Source organism: Cucurbita pepo, chromosome LG01, assembly GCF_002806865.2.
Source record: "Cucurbita pepo subsp. pepo cultivar mu-cu-16 chromosome LG01, ASM280686v2, whole genome shotgun sequence".
NCBI classification, from domain to species: Eukaryota; Viridiplantae; Streptophyta; class Magnoliopsida; order Cucurbitales; family Cucurbitaceae; genus Cucurbita; species Cucurbita pepo.
Window position 1 is genome coordinate 6,877,733 of NC_036638.1, and position 11,642 is coordinate 6,889,374.

Genomic DNA, 11,642 nt, shown 5'->3' on the forward strand with positions numbered 1-11,642 from the left:
GTGCCAGCGAGGACGCTGGCCCCAATGAGGGTGAATTGTGAGATCCCACGTTAGTTGGAGAGAGAAACAAAACATTCCTTATAAGAGTGTGGGAACCTCTCCCTAGTATATGCGTTTTAAAACCGTGAGGCTAACGGTGATACGTAACGGTCAAAAGCGGACAATATCTGCTAGTGGTGGGGTTGGGCTGTTACACTTTCTCTCTTTAGCTAACTTATTAGTGCACAGATCCGATGTCTTGAAGTTCAATTCAGTAATCATTGGTCTATGCATCTCGAGTGTAGTGGAGTTAGCTTATTTGATAATCTTTTGCACTGATTTCTGTACTTATTTCAGCTGGAGCTGAAGCTTCATCCCTTTTCCTTTTGCTTGCATTCTACTTCCATTAAAATGATTTCTCCATGAAAAGGAAAGATGAACCCTAAGTCCGGATATATATATATATATATATATATATATATATATATGTTTTAATCAATTGCGTTATATCATTATATTTTAGGAAATGTCGGGTTTGAGATATTATAATAATTAAAACAAATTCAATTATTAAAATTCTCTAATAATTGGTAGTTGAGGTTTTAAGAAACATGAACATGGCAGTTGGCTTCAATCATTAAAATGCTCTCAACTGGCTTTCTTTTTATCTAATCATATAATCATTTGAGAAAATAAAAAAGCTCACTTTATATTTAAAAAAGCAACCATATAACCAAATGTCGAAAATACCCCCATCATCAAAGAAGTTAGCTGTGGTTGGTGAGGGTAGTTATGTAACTTCCATTAACAAGATTATCTGGAGATATCAGCAATCAAGACTCCTCGGCTTCTTCACTACGATGTCAATTACGAGCAAATTAGGGCTTCTTCTATTTAGCCCCAATCTTTAATCTCTCTCTCTTCACTCTTCCCTTCTTCAAATTGGCTCTGAATTTTTCGGATATGGCTTCCACTGATTCGGCATTGGAACTCGGGTCCGACTCATCTGGGGTTACCGTCTGTATCAATGATACTCTGACCGATGACGAGCTCCGATCCATACTGGATAAGATTGTGAGGGACAAAGACAAGGAGATTTTTGGGTTAGTTTGCAAGAGATGGCTTCGAGTTCAGAGCAACGAGAGGAAGAAGCTCTCAGCTCGTGCGGGTCCTCACCTGCTTCGAAAAATGGCCTCCAGATTCTCGCGCCTCTTGGAATTGGATCTCTCGCAGTCTACTTCTCGGTCTTTTTATCCGGGTGTTACGGACTCCGATCTTTCTGTCGTCGCTAATGGTTTCCAGTACTTGAAAGTCCTCAATCTTCAATATTGCAAAGGTAGCTACTTCCGCTTACTATATGTATGTTCTGCTTTGGCTATAATGTTCATGGTCGTGTGCAGCTGAGTGAAGTCTAGGTTTTATCTTCTAATTCTCTACTGATTGTTAATCTCAAGAGTTTTAACGCTTTGGGTTTTAAGATAGACATCTACTTAAACGATTTAGGAGATTCGAAGCATTTTAAAAATAACACCAGGGTCGTTTTTTTCGTTTCCTTTTAAGTTTTCATTGATCTTGGACCAATGAATTAGTTGAATTTATGCATTTAAAAAAAAAAAAAAAATCTCGCTGGAGAAATATAACTCTGTCACTGCAAAGAGGAGTGAGCCTGTGGTATGAAATGATCTTGTCATGTTCTTAAAATTTGGTCACAAAAGGATACTTGGTGAAGTTGTTTAGTTTATTTGTGGTTAATTATTATGATATGAACTGGGCAGTGGCCACAAGCGAATTGCTGGTGTTCTTTTTGATGCATATGTTTGATATCTTCATTTTTTTTGCATCTGTGCTTGCAGGCATCACTGATTCTGGAATAGTAGCAATTGGAAGCAGTCTTTCAAAACTGCAGTCGTTGGACGTGTCCTATTGCCGAAAGTTGACTGACAGGGGATTCTCAGCTGTTGCAGAAGGATGTCACGACCTAAGAAACTTGAATCTGGCTGGCTGCAAACTGGTTACAGATGGGCTATTAAAAACTCTTTCTAAAAACTGCCACGATTTAGAAGAATTGGGTCTACAGGGCTGCACAAATATAACTGACTCAGGACTAACAGAACTTGTCAAAGGGTGTCAGAAGATCGAGCTTTTAGATGTTAATAAATGCAGCAATGTTGGCGACATTGGCGTATCCAGTGTCTCGATGGCTTGTTCATCCTCTCTCAAGACGTTAAAGTTGTTGGATTGCTATAAAATTAAAGATGACTCCATTTTGTCACTGGCTCAGTTCTGCAATCATCTTGAGACTCTTATTATAGGTGGCTGTAGGGACATCTCTGATGAATCTATTCAAAAGCTTGCACGAGCATGTAAAAGTAATCTCAGAACTTTGCGTATGGACTGGTGTTTGAACGTAACCGATTCTTCATTGAGGTGCATATTCACCCAATGTAGCAATCTGGAGGCCCTCGACATTGGTTGCTGTGAGGAAGTGACAGATGCTGCTTTCCATACTCTGGGAAGCGATGGTACTGAGGTGAATTTGAAGGTTTTGAAGGTTAGTAACTGCCCGAAGGTCACGTTAGCCACGTTAAGTATTCTCGTTGACAAGTGCAATTCTCTTGAATATCTGGATGTGAGGTCCTGCCCTCATATTACCAAGGCTGGATGTGATGAGGCTGGATTGCAGTTTCCTGAATCATGTAAAGTGAACTTTACAGGAAGTTTATGCGAGCCAGATCTTTTTCTCTGAGACCCAATATCAGCAAAATCTTGAAACAATTCATCCCCCAAAGTCTTTCAGACAGCATTTTTCGATTGCTTCATCGGGTACGCACCACTTCAGTTAGAAATCCTGTTAATAAGCATTCTAATGTTGTTGTTGGGGGGGATCAATAAGCATTCTAATGTCATTTTCGGGGGGGATTACCATCGTAATTTATAGTGTAGAGTTTGCACGTAGATCGTGGATGTATATTGCATTTGCTTATGTTTCTTCTCTGTTCTTTCAACATTCATATGTTGGAAATTTGTTATCTAGTGTGGATATGAATAATATTGTTCTTCATTGTTCTTCATTGTTCTTCAAATCTATCTCTTTCGACCATCTGAAATTATGACTTGGATTTTATATAAAGAGTTAAGCTTGGAGACGCGTCTGTGTAATCTGAGCTTTTTGCTGTTCTAGTTTGAGTGATTTGTGTTTTAATTAGAAAGTTTATTCAACAAACATTTAGATTTCTTGAACAGGATGGATCAAATCTGTGATTAAAATATTGAGAAATTGATGATATCTGATATTTTAAGACGAGTTATATTCCCGTCCCCAATAGAATCTTTACAATGTTCATAACTTTTTCCTGGATGGCACTTCCTTGGAGCCTCTCAGATCAATCTTCTCAATCTCTAGAAACCTTCTTTTGGAGGAACTTGAATGCTTTCTCATAATTCAGAAAACCCATAAACCAGAAATCAAAATCATCCACAGTCACCACTTGAATGTACTTCTTTGATGGATTGTTTATATGCTCTATTTGGTTAACTCTCTTCATCTTCTTCAATGGGATCATAACCTGATGAATGAAGCACAGTACAAAAAGCTTGTTAGCAACCACAGGGATTGAGGGAGAGTCTAATGTGAATGTTGAAGGATGTTGTATAATATTACTTTGTAGTTCAATCTGCCCAGTTCTCCTTCTGAAGAAGAGATGACGATTGGTCTGTCACTGCAGAAGGCAACCACATGGGTGGAGATAAAGAGGAGGCCTGCTACGGGACCTGCTGTGGTTGACAAATAACAGCGTGAACAACTTAGTAACTTCTCTCCTTGGCTGAGATTGAACATTTTCTGAAAGATCTTCTCATTTCCTCCAAACTGAACAAGTCTTGCCCCAGACCACAGCTTTCCCTTCAAATTCTCGGTGATGTTCGGCGACAGTTTAACTGCACGACATCATTCCGTTGTAACCATCAAGCAAGTAATCATTTGAATCGGGTTTGGTTTTTGAGTTATACGTTAGCCAATCTTTGTTTATAGAGAAACAAACAAGAGTGCGTTAGTTTTTGGTTTTAGCGTTCTATGAGCTTTGTGATCCTTCTTTTCTTATTTAACCGGTTGAATTATGCTTAGATGAACGTATAAGCAACTGGTTGAATCATGCTTAGATGAACGCATAACAATTGTCAATTGAATTGTGGGGAGGGGGGATTTTGCCATTCGTACATGTCTAGAAATGGAAATTTCGAGGATGATCCAATCCATCATCATAATCATGTAGTAGCGAAAGTAAAATTTAGGGAGAGATCTCTCAAATCAAGAGGGAAAAAAAAAAAAAAACATTGCAATTTACCACGTTCAAAGACTCCATTAACGAATCTGTCAACTTTTCTTCTAAGATGTCTAAACATCGAATTTGAACTAGAGTTGTCAAGCTTTTTCACGGGACAGAGAGAGATCTTCATCTTCACAGGACAGAGAGAGATCTTCAGCTTTGGATTTATTTTAGGTTTCATTCACAGAGTCACGTAAACGAAAAATGAAAGATAAAAGGAGCTAGTTTGGTTCCATTACGCGGGATTGCAGTCAATGTTGAAACATTCAAAAAATTCAACCGCTTAAGTTAAGAATGAGGTGTCAGTGAATAGGATACCAACTTAAAAAATAGAAAGAACCAACAAAGTTGACAACACATCATTCAACTATACAATATATCTCTATTCCAAATATATGTCTAAATTAGTTAATAAGTTTTATTCCTATAGAAATTTGACCGTTGGTCCAAAATTTAATATATAATTAATGAAAGAAGAATCGGTGTTATAGTCATTTAAATACTATAGATATAATCAATAATTTAAAAGATGGGAAAGAAAAGAATAGCGGTCTTCTATGGTTGGTCATTTCCCTAAATTCGTAGCCCTAAATTATCACGTGCCATTAACTAGGTATCATTAGATGAAAGAGCTGTCTTTTATGGTTGGTCATTTCCCATATAAAAATAAAATAGTATAGTAAAAAAAAAAAAAGGGTATAATTAGACGAAAGAATAGACTTTTATGATTGGTCGTTTCTGAATTAAAAAAGCAAAAGCAAAGGTTTTCGAACCTATGTAGTCAAAGCTTATCTTACTTTTAAACCATACCTCCGCTAATATTGAACTTAGAATTTTCTCATATCCGTTGGTTCTTCAATTTTTCAAATCTATGTTCTAGCATATGGATTGGGTATAAGAAGAACGTATATAGCCAAGGTTAGCCGATTTATAGTCTCCAAACCCTACCCGAAAGTTTATTTAGATCGATCCCTAATCAGTTGGAGAGGGGAACGAACCATTCATTATAAGACGCATTTTAAAACCGTGAGACGGATGACGATACGTAACAGGTCAAATTGATATTATCGGAGAGAAAGTAACACCAAACCTAACTCGATAAATATAAATGTAAAGTAATTGGTAAAGAGAGATTTGTTTAAAAAGAAAAGAAAAAGGTTTATGTGGAATACAGTCATAAGTGTTGAAGACATAATATTTAAAAGTTGTGCTTTTTAGGGTTATTGGAATTCCACATCAAACCTTCCACCACATTGGAAAGGGGAGCTTTTCTTTACCAAATGTGACCCTTTGATAGGGTAAGAGGGCGTGATCGATTCAATCGTGTTGATAAGTTCGTTTCGGCTCAATTTGATAGTCATGGAGACTGATGATGATACGTATCGAGTTAAAGTGGACAATATCTGTTAGCAGTGGACTTAGACTATTACAGTTTGGAAAAATGAAAAACCTAACGAAAAACTTGTAAGAAAACAGTATAATTTTCAAAACCCTAAACCCAAAAACTAGATAGTTATTAAACGGGATCTTGGTCTTTCATTCTTGAAAATCAAGATTAGAAACACGACTTCCGTTGTTATCTATAAACGTTTACAAAATTCATGCAAACAAGATCAAGATTAGAGTGATATCGATCATAATTAAGAATAAAATAGAAGTTCTTTTTGATTGAACTTTAAAAATTTGTACAAAACTTTCAACTTTTGTTGACATCTGTTTCGGACGATCTTCAAACTTTCCACACATCCTAAACCCGATGAACACATCTCAATCCATTTAATAAAAACTTGGGTTCTTGGAAGACAAATTTAAATATTGAATTTGCTTCAAAAACTTCCCTAACTTTACACATATCTTCAATTCAAAATCAATCTCTCTAAGCTTGAGAAAGAGCTTCTTGAAGACAGTTGAAAGTCTTGTGGTAATTGAAGAACCCCATGAACCAAAACTCAAAATCATCCACTGTCACCATCTCTATGTACTTCTCCCATGGATTCTTCACATTTTCACTCTCAAAAACTCTTCTTATTTTCCCTAATGGAATTGTAACCTGAAAAAAGCCATAGTTTTTGGAAGGATTAGTTAGCTAAAAAGAGAGATATCAAACAAAATATCAAGGAAATAAGAGGGTTTAATTACCTTATAGTGAATTCTAACGTGTTCTTCGCCATTTGGGGAAGAGAGTTTGATGGATTTGTCACTACAAAAGGCAATGTTATGAGTGGAAATGAAGAGAAGGCCAGCCATAGGCCCAGCTGTTGTTGACAAATAGCATTGTGATGCCTTCAAAAGCTTCTCTCCTTCACTCACTGTGAATAGCTTCTTGTAGATCTTCCTCACCCCTCCAACCCTTACAATTCTTGCTCCTAAGCTCAACTTTCCCTTCACTGTTTCTGTGATCTTCGCTCCTAATTTCACTGCAAATCCGACCCCAAATTATTAGAAATGGTGAACCATTAATCGTGTCACCTGCTTTCTAAGAGAGAAGACTATTCCTACCATTCCTACCACGTACGTAGATAGGTCAGGATAGCTTTCAATCTTATAAGTAGTAAAATGGCACGTTCGAATTTCGAATGTTTGTACGTGACTTACCATGTTGTCGGAGTGCATGGATGATATTGTCGGTTTTTCTCCCATTTTTGTGGAGTCTATTCAAGATCCAATCTTTGCCATTATCTGAAACAATTGAAAACCCAAATCAGCAAATTATTTATAGATTCAACCAAAAAAGAACACTTTTTTTTTTTTTTGTTTTTTTGTTTTGTTGTTGTTCTTGAGCTTACATTTCTTGATTGATTGAGACCCATCATCTGAAGAAGATATGTGGAGATGCTTGGAGGGATCAGCCAAGAATCTGGCTCGAGCAAGAGCCAAGGATTTCATTTGAGCTCCAAGAACTTGTTCTTGAATTGTAGTTTTCATTGTGTTTAGATCGAAGTTTGGGAGAGAGTTTGAGAGAGAGAGTGTTGGTGGGATGAATGAATTGAGAGTTCATAATGTATTTAAAGGGAAGAAGTTAGGAGGTGGGTGTGGTTGGAAGCTTTTACTTTTCATTTTGTCTGACTCATCTCTTGCTCATCATCAACTATCCGACAACAAAACCAATATTTTACACAAATTTTAAATATTTCCCCTTTCTTTTTCTTTGCCTTTCAACAAAACCAACTAAACATTAACTGTTTTATGATCCTTTTAGAAACCATTCTTTTAATAAAATTTATTAGCTTAACGTGAGATCTAACGTGGGTGGGTGAGGGGAACGAAACATTCCTTATAAGAGTGTGGAAACCTCCCCCTAACAAATACTTTTTAAAACCGTGAAGCTGGTGGTGATACATTACGGGCTAAAACAGACAATACCCACTAGCAGTGTGCTTAGGCTGTTACAAATGGTATTAGAGCCAGACACCGAGCCGTGTGCCAGTGAGAACGCTAACCCCAAAAGAGATAGATTGTGAGATCCCACGTCGATTGAAGAGGGAAATGGAATATTCTTTATAAGGGTGTGGAAACCTCTCCCTAACATACGTGTTTTAAAACTGTGAAACTGATGGTGATACGTAATGGGCTAAAACGGACAATATGTGCTAGCAATATGTTTGACTGATACAAATGGTATCAAGACCAGACACTCACGGTGCTAGAGAAGACACTGGGCCCTATAGGGGGAGTTGTTTGTGAGGTCCCACGTTGGTTTGAGAGAGAAACAAAACATTTCTTATAAGAGCGTGGAAACCTCTCCTAACATATAAGTATTTTAAAACTGTGAAACTGATGATGATACGTAATGAGCTAAAACGAATGATATCTACTAGTAGTGTGTTTGGGTTGTTACACGAATTTGAATAGATAGATTAAAGAAGTAAGGCAATGGGAGTTGGCATGTTTTGTAAGCAGTGATGTTTGATAGCATTCCATTTCCCTTGGTGATAAGGAAAGTTTGGATGTGTGATATCATGTGCAACTTTGGGAGGTGGCCAGGTGGGTTTGTGAAGTCAGCACAGATTTTGTTAAGATTTTAGATAATGATAGCAAAGAAAAAGGCAAAGATGAGTCAAATGAACCACCAAATCACATGCTTTCTCATAACTTTTTTAAACCATATTTTGTGTCAAAACTGTGCTTCCCATTATCTCTAACTTTAATATCACCTTCTCATTCTCCTCCGGCTTCTTCCTTTGTCTTCGATTCGCCCCCGATCACCCTGCAAATTCCCCCACTTTCTTGGGATCGTCTCGATTTTTTTCGTAGCTCAAATCATAAGAACATCATATTGAAGCATGTTTGTCTGTCTTTAGGTGTCATGTCTTGTAACAGACCAAGCTCACCGTCAACAAATATTGTTTTTTTTTCAGACATTCCCTTTCAAGCTATTGTCTTTAAAACGCTTCACTTGATTTGTTGTTTTGAAATTTATGTTGTTTTAGTTATAATTTATAAAGAGGGAGATGTCGGCGATAGTGAATGATGAGTCATTCATCAATTGCAAAAGGAAAAAAGACAGCCCCACAAAGAAGATAAGCAAAAAACCATGTTTTTGTTTGGTTGAATTTGGTCATCAAGAAAGAAAGTAACGTTCAAATTCAAGAATCGCCATCCATGAAATACATGCATCGTCTTTCTTTTCCACCCATTTATCCATCCATTTCCAAAAATAACTCAATTACATTGTTATCCATAACCTAATCAAATTATAATGGTTCAAGGCCACCGCCATCCGCAGATATTATCTTTATTAGACTTTTCCTTTCAAACTTTCTCTCAACATTTTAAAAATCGTCTACTAGAAAGAGGTTTCCACACCCTTATAAGGAATGATTCGTTGGAATGATTCGTTTCTCTCCCTAATCGATGTGAGATCTCACAATCCACCCCTTGTGACCACTGCTAGCAGATATTATTTTTTTTTGGTCAATCCAACCCTTATGACTACGGTAGATATTGTTGTATTTGGATTTTTCCTTTTTGGGCTTCCCCTCGAGTAAAATAGGTAAAAGTTGGATTCGATGTTATTCCATGGTCGTTGATGATGAGGGAGACATGACTCAGCTCACAAATCAAAAGCAAAAGCAAAAGCTTTAATTGGAACCCGCCATCTCTCCATGCACCAAACTTGTTCCCTTTAAATATACATTTACTCCATTCTCTCACACCCTACCACCTTCTAAAACCTCTCATTTTTTTCGATCCAAAAAATGAAATCTGCAATTCAACAACAAGTTCTTGGAATGCAGCTATCATTGGCTCTTGCACGAGCCAGATTCCTGGCTCATCCCTCCAAGCATCTCCATATATCTTCTTTAGATGATGGGTCTCAATCAATTCAGAAATGTAAGCTTAAGAAGAACAAAAAAAGTGTTCTTTTTTGGTTGAATCTATGAATGATTTGCTGATTTGGGTTTTGAATTGTTTCAGATAATGGGAAAGATTGGATCTTGAATCGAGTCCACAAAAATGGGAGAAAACCCGACAATATCATCCGTGCACTCCGAGAACATGGTAAGTCATCTACAAAGATCCGAGAGCCTTTTCCAACCGTACACCAAAATTTGAATTAGGATTTGAAATTCGAACATGACATTTACTTTGATCTAAGCTAATACATCGTAGGAATAGTTTTCTCACTTAGAAGTAGCTTAATTGAAGCAGGTGGCATGATCTGACACGATTAGAGTTTCAAATACTTAATTCAAATCGTGGGGTTGGAACGTTAAATGTATGATTCAATTTCTGATAATTTGGGGTCGGATTTGCAGTGAAATTAGGGGCAAAGATCACAGAAACAGTGAAGGGAAAGTTGAGCTTAGGAGCAAGAATTGTAAGAGTTGGAGGAGTGAGGAAGATCTACAAGAAGCTATTCACAGTGAGTGAAGGAGAGAAGCTTTTGAAGGCATCACAATGCTATTTGTCAACAACAGCTGGGCCTATGGCTGGCCTTCTCTTCATTTCCACTCATAACATTGCGTTTTGCAGTGACAAATCCATCAAACTCTCTTCCCCAAATGGCGAAGAACATGTTAGAATTCACTATAAGGTAATTAAGCTCTCCTTAAGAATGCCTGTTTTTGATTAATTTGTGAGTTGTAAGCTTAAGATGAACAAATTTTGCAGGTTGTGATACCAAATGAGAAGGTGATGAGAGTGAATGAGAGTGAGAATGTGAAGAAAGCATCACAAAAGTACATACAAATAGTGACAGTGGACAAGTTCGAGTTTTGGTTTATGGGGTTTCTGAATTATCAATCAACTTTCAACTCTTTTCAAGAACTACAAAGATGACTTTGAGCTGTCTGCTTTTCTCATGGTTGGATGATGAAGATGTGTCTATGAATATGCAATTTGAAGCATGAAATAGTGATTGTTTTGTACAGATTATTGGAGTAAATTACTCCATTTTTATCCTAAATTTGAAATTTTGTATCAATTTTCACCCATCGAATCACTTACGAGTTGATGTCATGATCATATATGTTCCCACATCTTTAAAAGATGAGCATTAAAAAATGATAGGCACAACGACCCTAAACATTGATATGATATTGTCCACATTACTCGTTCTCTAGAACCTTCGCCTAAACATGCTCACAACTTATTGTTCGGACATTTGAGGACTCTAATACTATTGATAGAAACAACGATCCTGTAACGGCCTAGATCCACCGCTATCAGATATTGTCCTCTTTGGGCTTTCTCTGTCGGACTTCCCCTCAAGGCTTTAAAACACGTTTGCTAGGGGAAGGTTTCCACACTCTTATAAATGGTAGTTTGTTCTCCTCCCCAACTAATGTGGGACATCACAATCCACCCCCCTTCGGGGCCCAACGTTCTCGCTGACACTCATTCCTTTCTACTCTTTTTTTTTTTTTCTTCAGGTGAGTGATCCCATGGTTCGAGGCGGGAATGCGTGCTGAATCTTAATGTCACAGAGGAGTGTCCCGGGGCGTCTAGGAGTCTATGCATATTTTTGTTTAGATCTATCATGCATTGTTTTGTAAACCATTTACATACTTTTCATAGAACTCATATGCTACTTGAACACCTTGTTTTGGATTTTAAACTTTCTACATAATTGCTAAAGTTTTTTCTTGTGATTTCGTCTTGTCCCTTTGCTTTTACATGATTTCATTGCATAGTCTGTTGGTCTAGCTCTTGATTTCGAGATTCAAATTTTGGGCCGTGACAGACCCTCCACACTAATATGATATTGACCACTTTAAGTATAAGCTCTCGTAACTTTGTTTTTGTTTTCCCCAACAAACTTCATACCAATGAAAATAATATCTTTCAATTATAAAACAATGAGGCTGACGATGATACGTAATAAGTCAATATCTA

The 11,642-nt window shown here is 37.2% G+C and overlaps 4 protein-coding genes across 4 annotated transcripts; 2 read left to right on the plus strand and 2 right to left on the minus strand.

Moving 5' to 3' along the window:
* Positions 1 to 538: 538 nt before the first annotated feature.
* On the plus strand, positions 539 to 3,048 carry LOC111788341 (uncharacterized F-box/LRR-repeat protein C02F5.7). The gene is made up of 2 exons (XM_023668669.1): positions 539 to 1,315; positions 1,833 to 3,048. Exons 1-2 carry the CDS (start codon positions 943 to 945, stop codon positions 2,723 to 2,725), a joined length of 1,266 nt encoding a protein of 421 aa, XP_023524437.1. The 5' UTR covers positions 539 to 942; the 3' UTR covers positions 2,726 to 3,048.
* Positions 3,049 to 3,127: 79 nt separating this feature from the next.
* Positions 3,128 to 4,434, minus strand: LOC111807421 (GEM-like protein 4). The gene is made up of 3 exons (XM_023693147.1): positions 4,323 to 4,434; positions 3,641 to 3,915; positions 3,128 to 3,545 (listed from the first exon to the last, which is right to left on the minus strand). The coding sequence occupies exons 1-3, from the start codon at positions 4,432 to 4,434 to the stop codon at positions 3,372 to 3,374; spliced, it is 561 nt and encodes a 186-aa protein (XP_023548915.1). The 3' UTR covers positions 3,128 to 3,371.
* Positions 4,435 to 5,986: 1,552 nt separating this feature from the next.
* Positions 5,987 to 7,277, minus strand: LOC111777644 (putative GEM-like protein 8). Its single transcript, XM_023657335.1, has 4 exons — positions 7,091 to 7,277; positions 6,900 to 6,983; positions 6,444 to 6,721; positions 5,987 to 6,354 (listed from the first exon to the last, which is right to left on the minus strand). The coding sequence occupies exons 1-4, from the start codon at positions 7,227 to 7,229 to the stop codon at positions 6,181 to 6,183; spliced, it is 675 nt and encodes a 224-aa protein (XP_023513103.1). The 5' UTR covers positions 7,230 to 7,277; the 3' UTR covers positions 5,987 to 6,180.
* Positions 7,278 to 9,477: 2,200 nt separating this feature from the next.
* Positions 9,478 to 10,772, plus strand: LOC111777649 (putative GEM-like protein 8). The gene is made up of 4 exons (XM_023657348.1): positions 9,478 to 9,638; positions 9,723 to 9,806; positions 10,064 to 10,341; positions 10,419 to 10,772. The coding sequence occupies exons 1-4, from the start codon at positions 9,503 to 9,505 to the stop codon at positions 10,584 to 10,586; spliced, it is 666 nt and encodes a 221-aa protein (XP_023513116.1). The 5' UTR covers positions 9,478 to 9,502; the 3' UTR covers positions 10,587 to 10,772.
* The last annotated feature ends 870 nt before the right edge of the window (positions 10,773 to 11,642 follow it).

Excerpts from the sequence above, each read along its gene's own strand:
- LOC111777649 (XM_023657348.1), top strand. The coding sequence starts at position 9,503 with ATGAAATCTGCAATTCAACAACAAGTTCTTGGAATGCAGCTATCATTG. Across the intron at positions 9,807-10,063 it reads CCGTGCACTCCGAGAACATG|TGAAATTAGGGGCAAAGATC; the intron begins GTAAGTCATCTA and ends TCGGATTTGCAG. Across the intron at positions 10,342-10,418 it reads ATGTTAGAATTCACTATAAG|GTTGTGATACCAAATGAGAA; the intron begins GTAATTAAGCTC and ends CAAATTTTGCAG.
- LOC111807421 (XM_023693147.1), bottom strand. The coding sequence starts at position 4,434 with ATGAAGATCTCTCTCTGTCCCGTGAAAAAGCTTGACAACTCTAGTTCA. Across the intron at positions 3,916-4,322 it reads TAATGGAGTCTTTGAACGTG|TTAAACTGTCGCCGAACATC; the intron begins GTAAATTGCAAT and ends GATGTCGTGCAG. Across the intron at positions 3,546-3,640 it reads TGGGCAGATTGAACTACAAA|GTTATGATCCCATTGAAGAA; the intron begins GTAATATTATAC and ends TTCATTCATCAG.
- LOC111788341 (XM_023668669.1), top strand. The coding sequence starts at position 943 with ATGGCTTCCACTGATTCGGCATTGGAACTCGGGTCCGACTCATCTGGG. Across the intron at positions 1,316-1,832 it reads CAATCTTCAATATTGCAAAG|GCATCACTGATTCTGGAATA; the intron begins GTAGCTACTTCC and ends CTGTGCTTGCAG.
- LOC111777644 (XM_023657335.1), bottom strand. The coding sequence starts at position 7,229 with ATGAAAACTACAATTCAAGAACAAGTTCTTGGAGCTCAAATGAAATCC. Across the intron at positions 6,984-7,090 it reads GTCTCAATCAATCAAGAAAT|ATAATGGCAAAGATTGGATC; the intron begins GTAAGCTCAAGA and ends CAATTGTTTCAG. Across the intron at positions 6,355-6,443 it reads ACGTTAGAATTCACTATAAG|GTTACAATTCCATTAGGGAA; the intron begins GTAATTAAACCC and ends GGCTTTTTTCAG.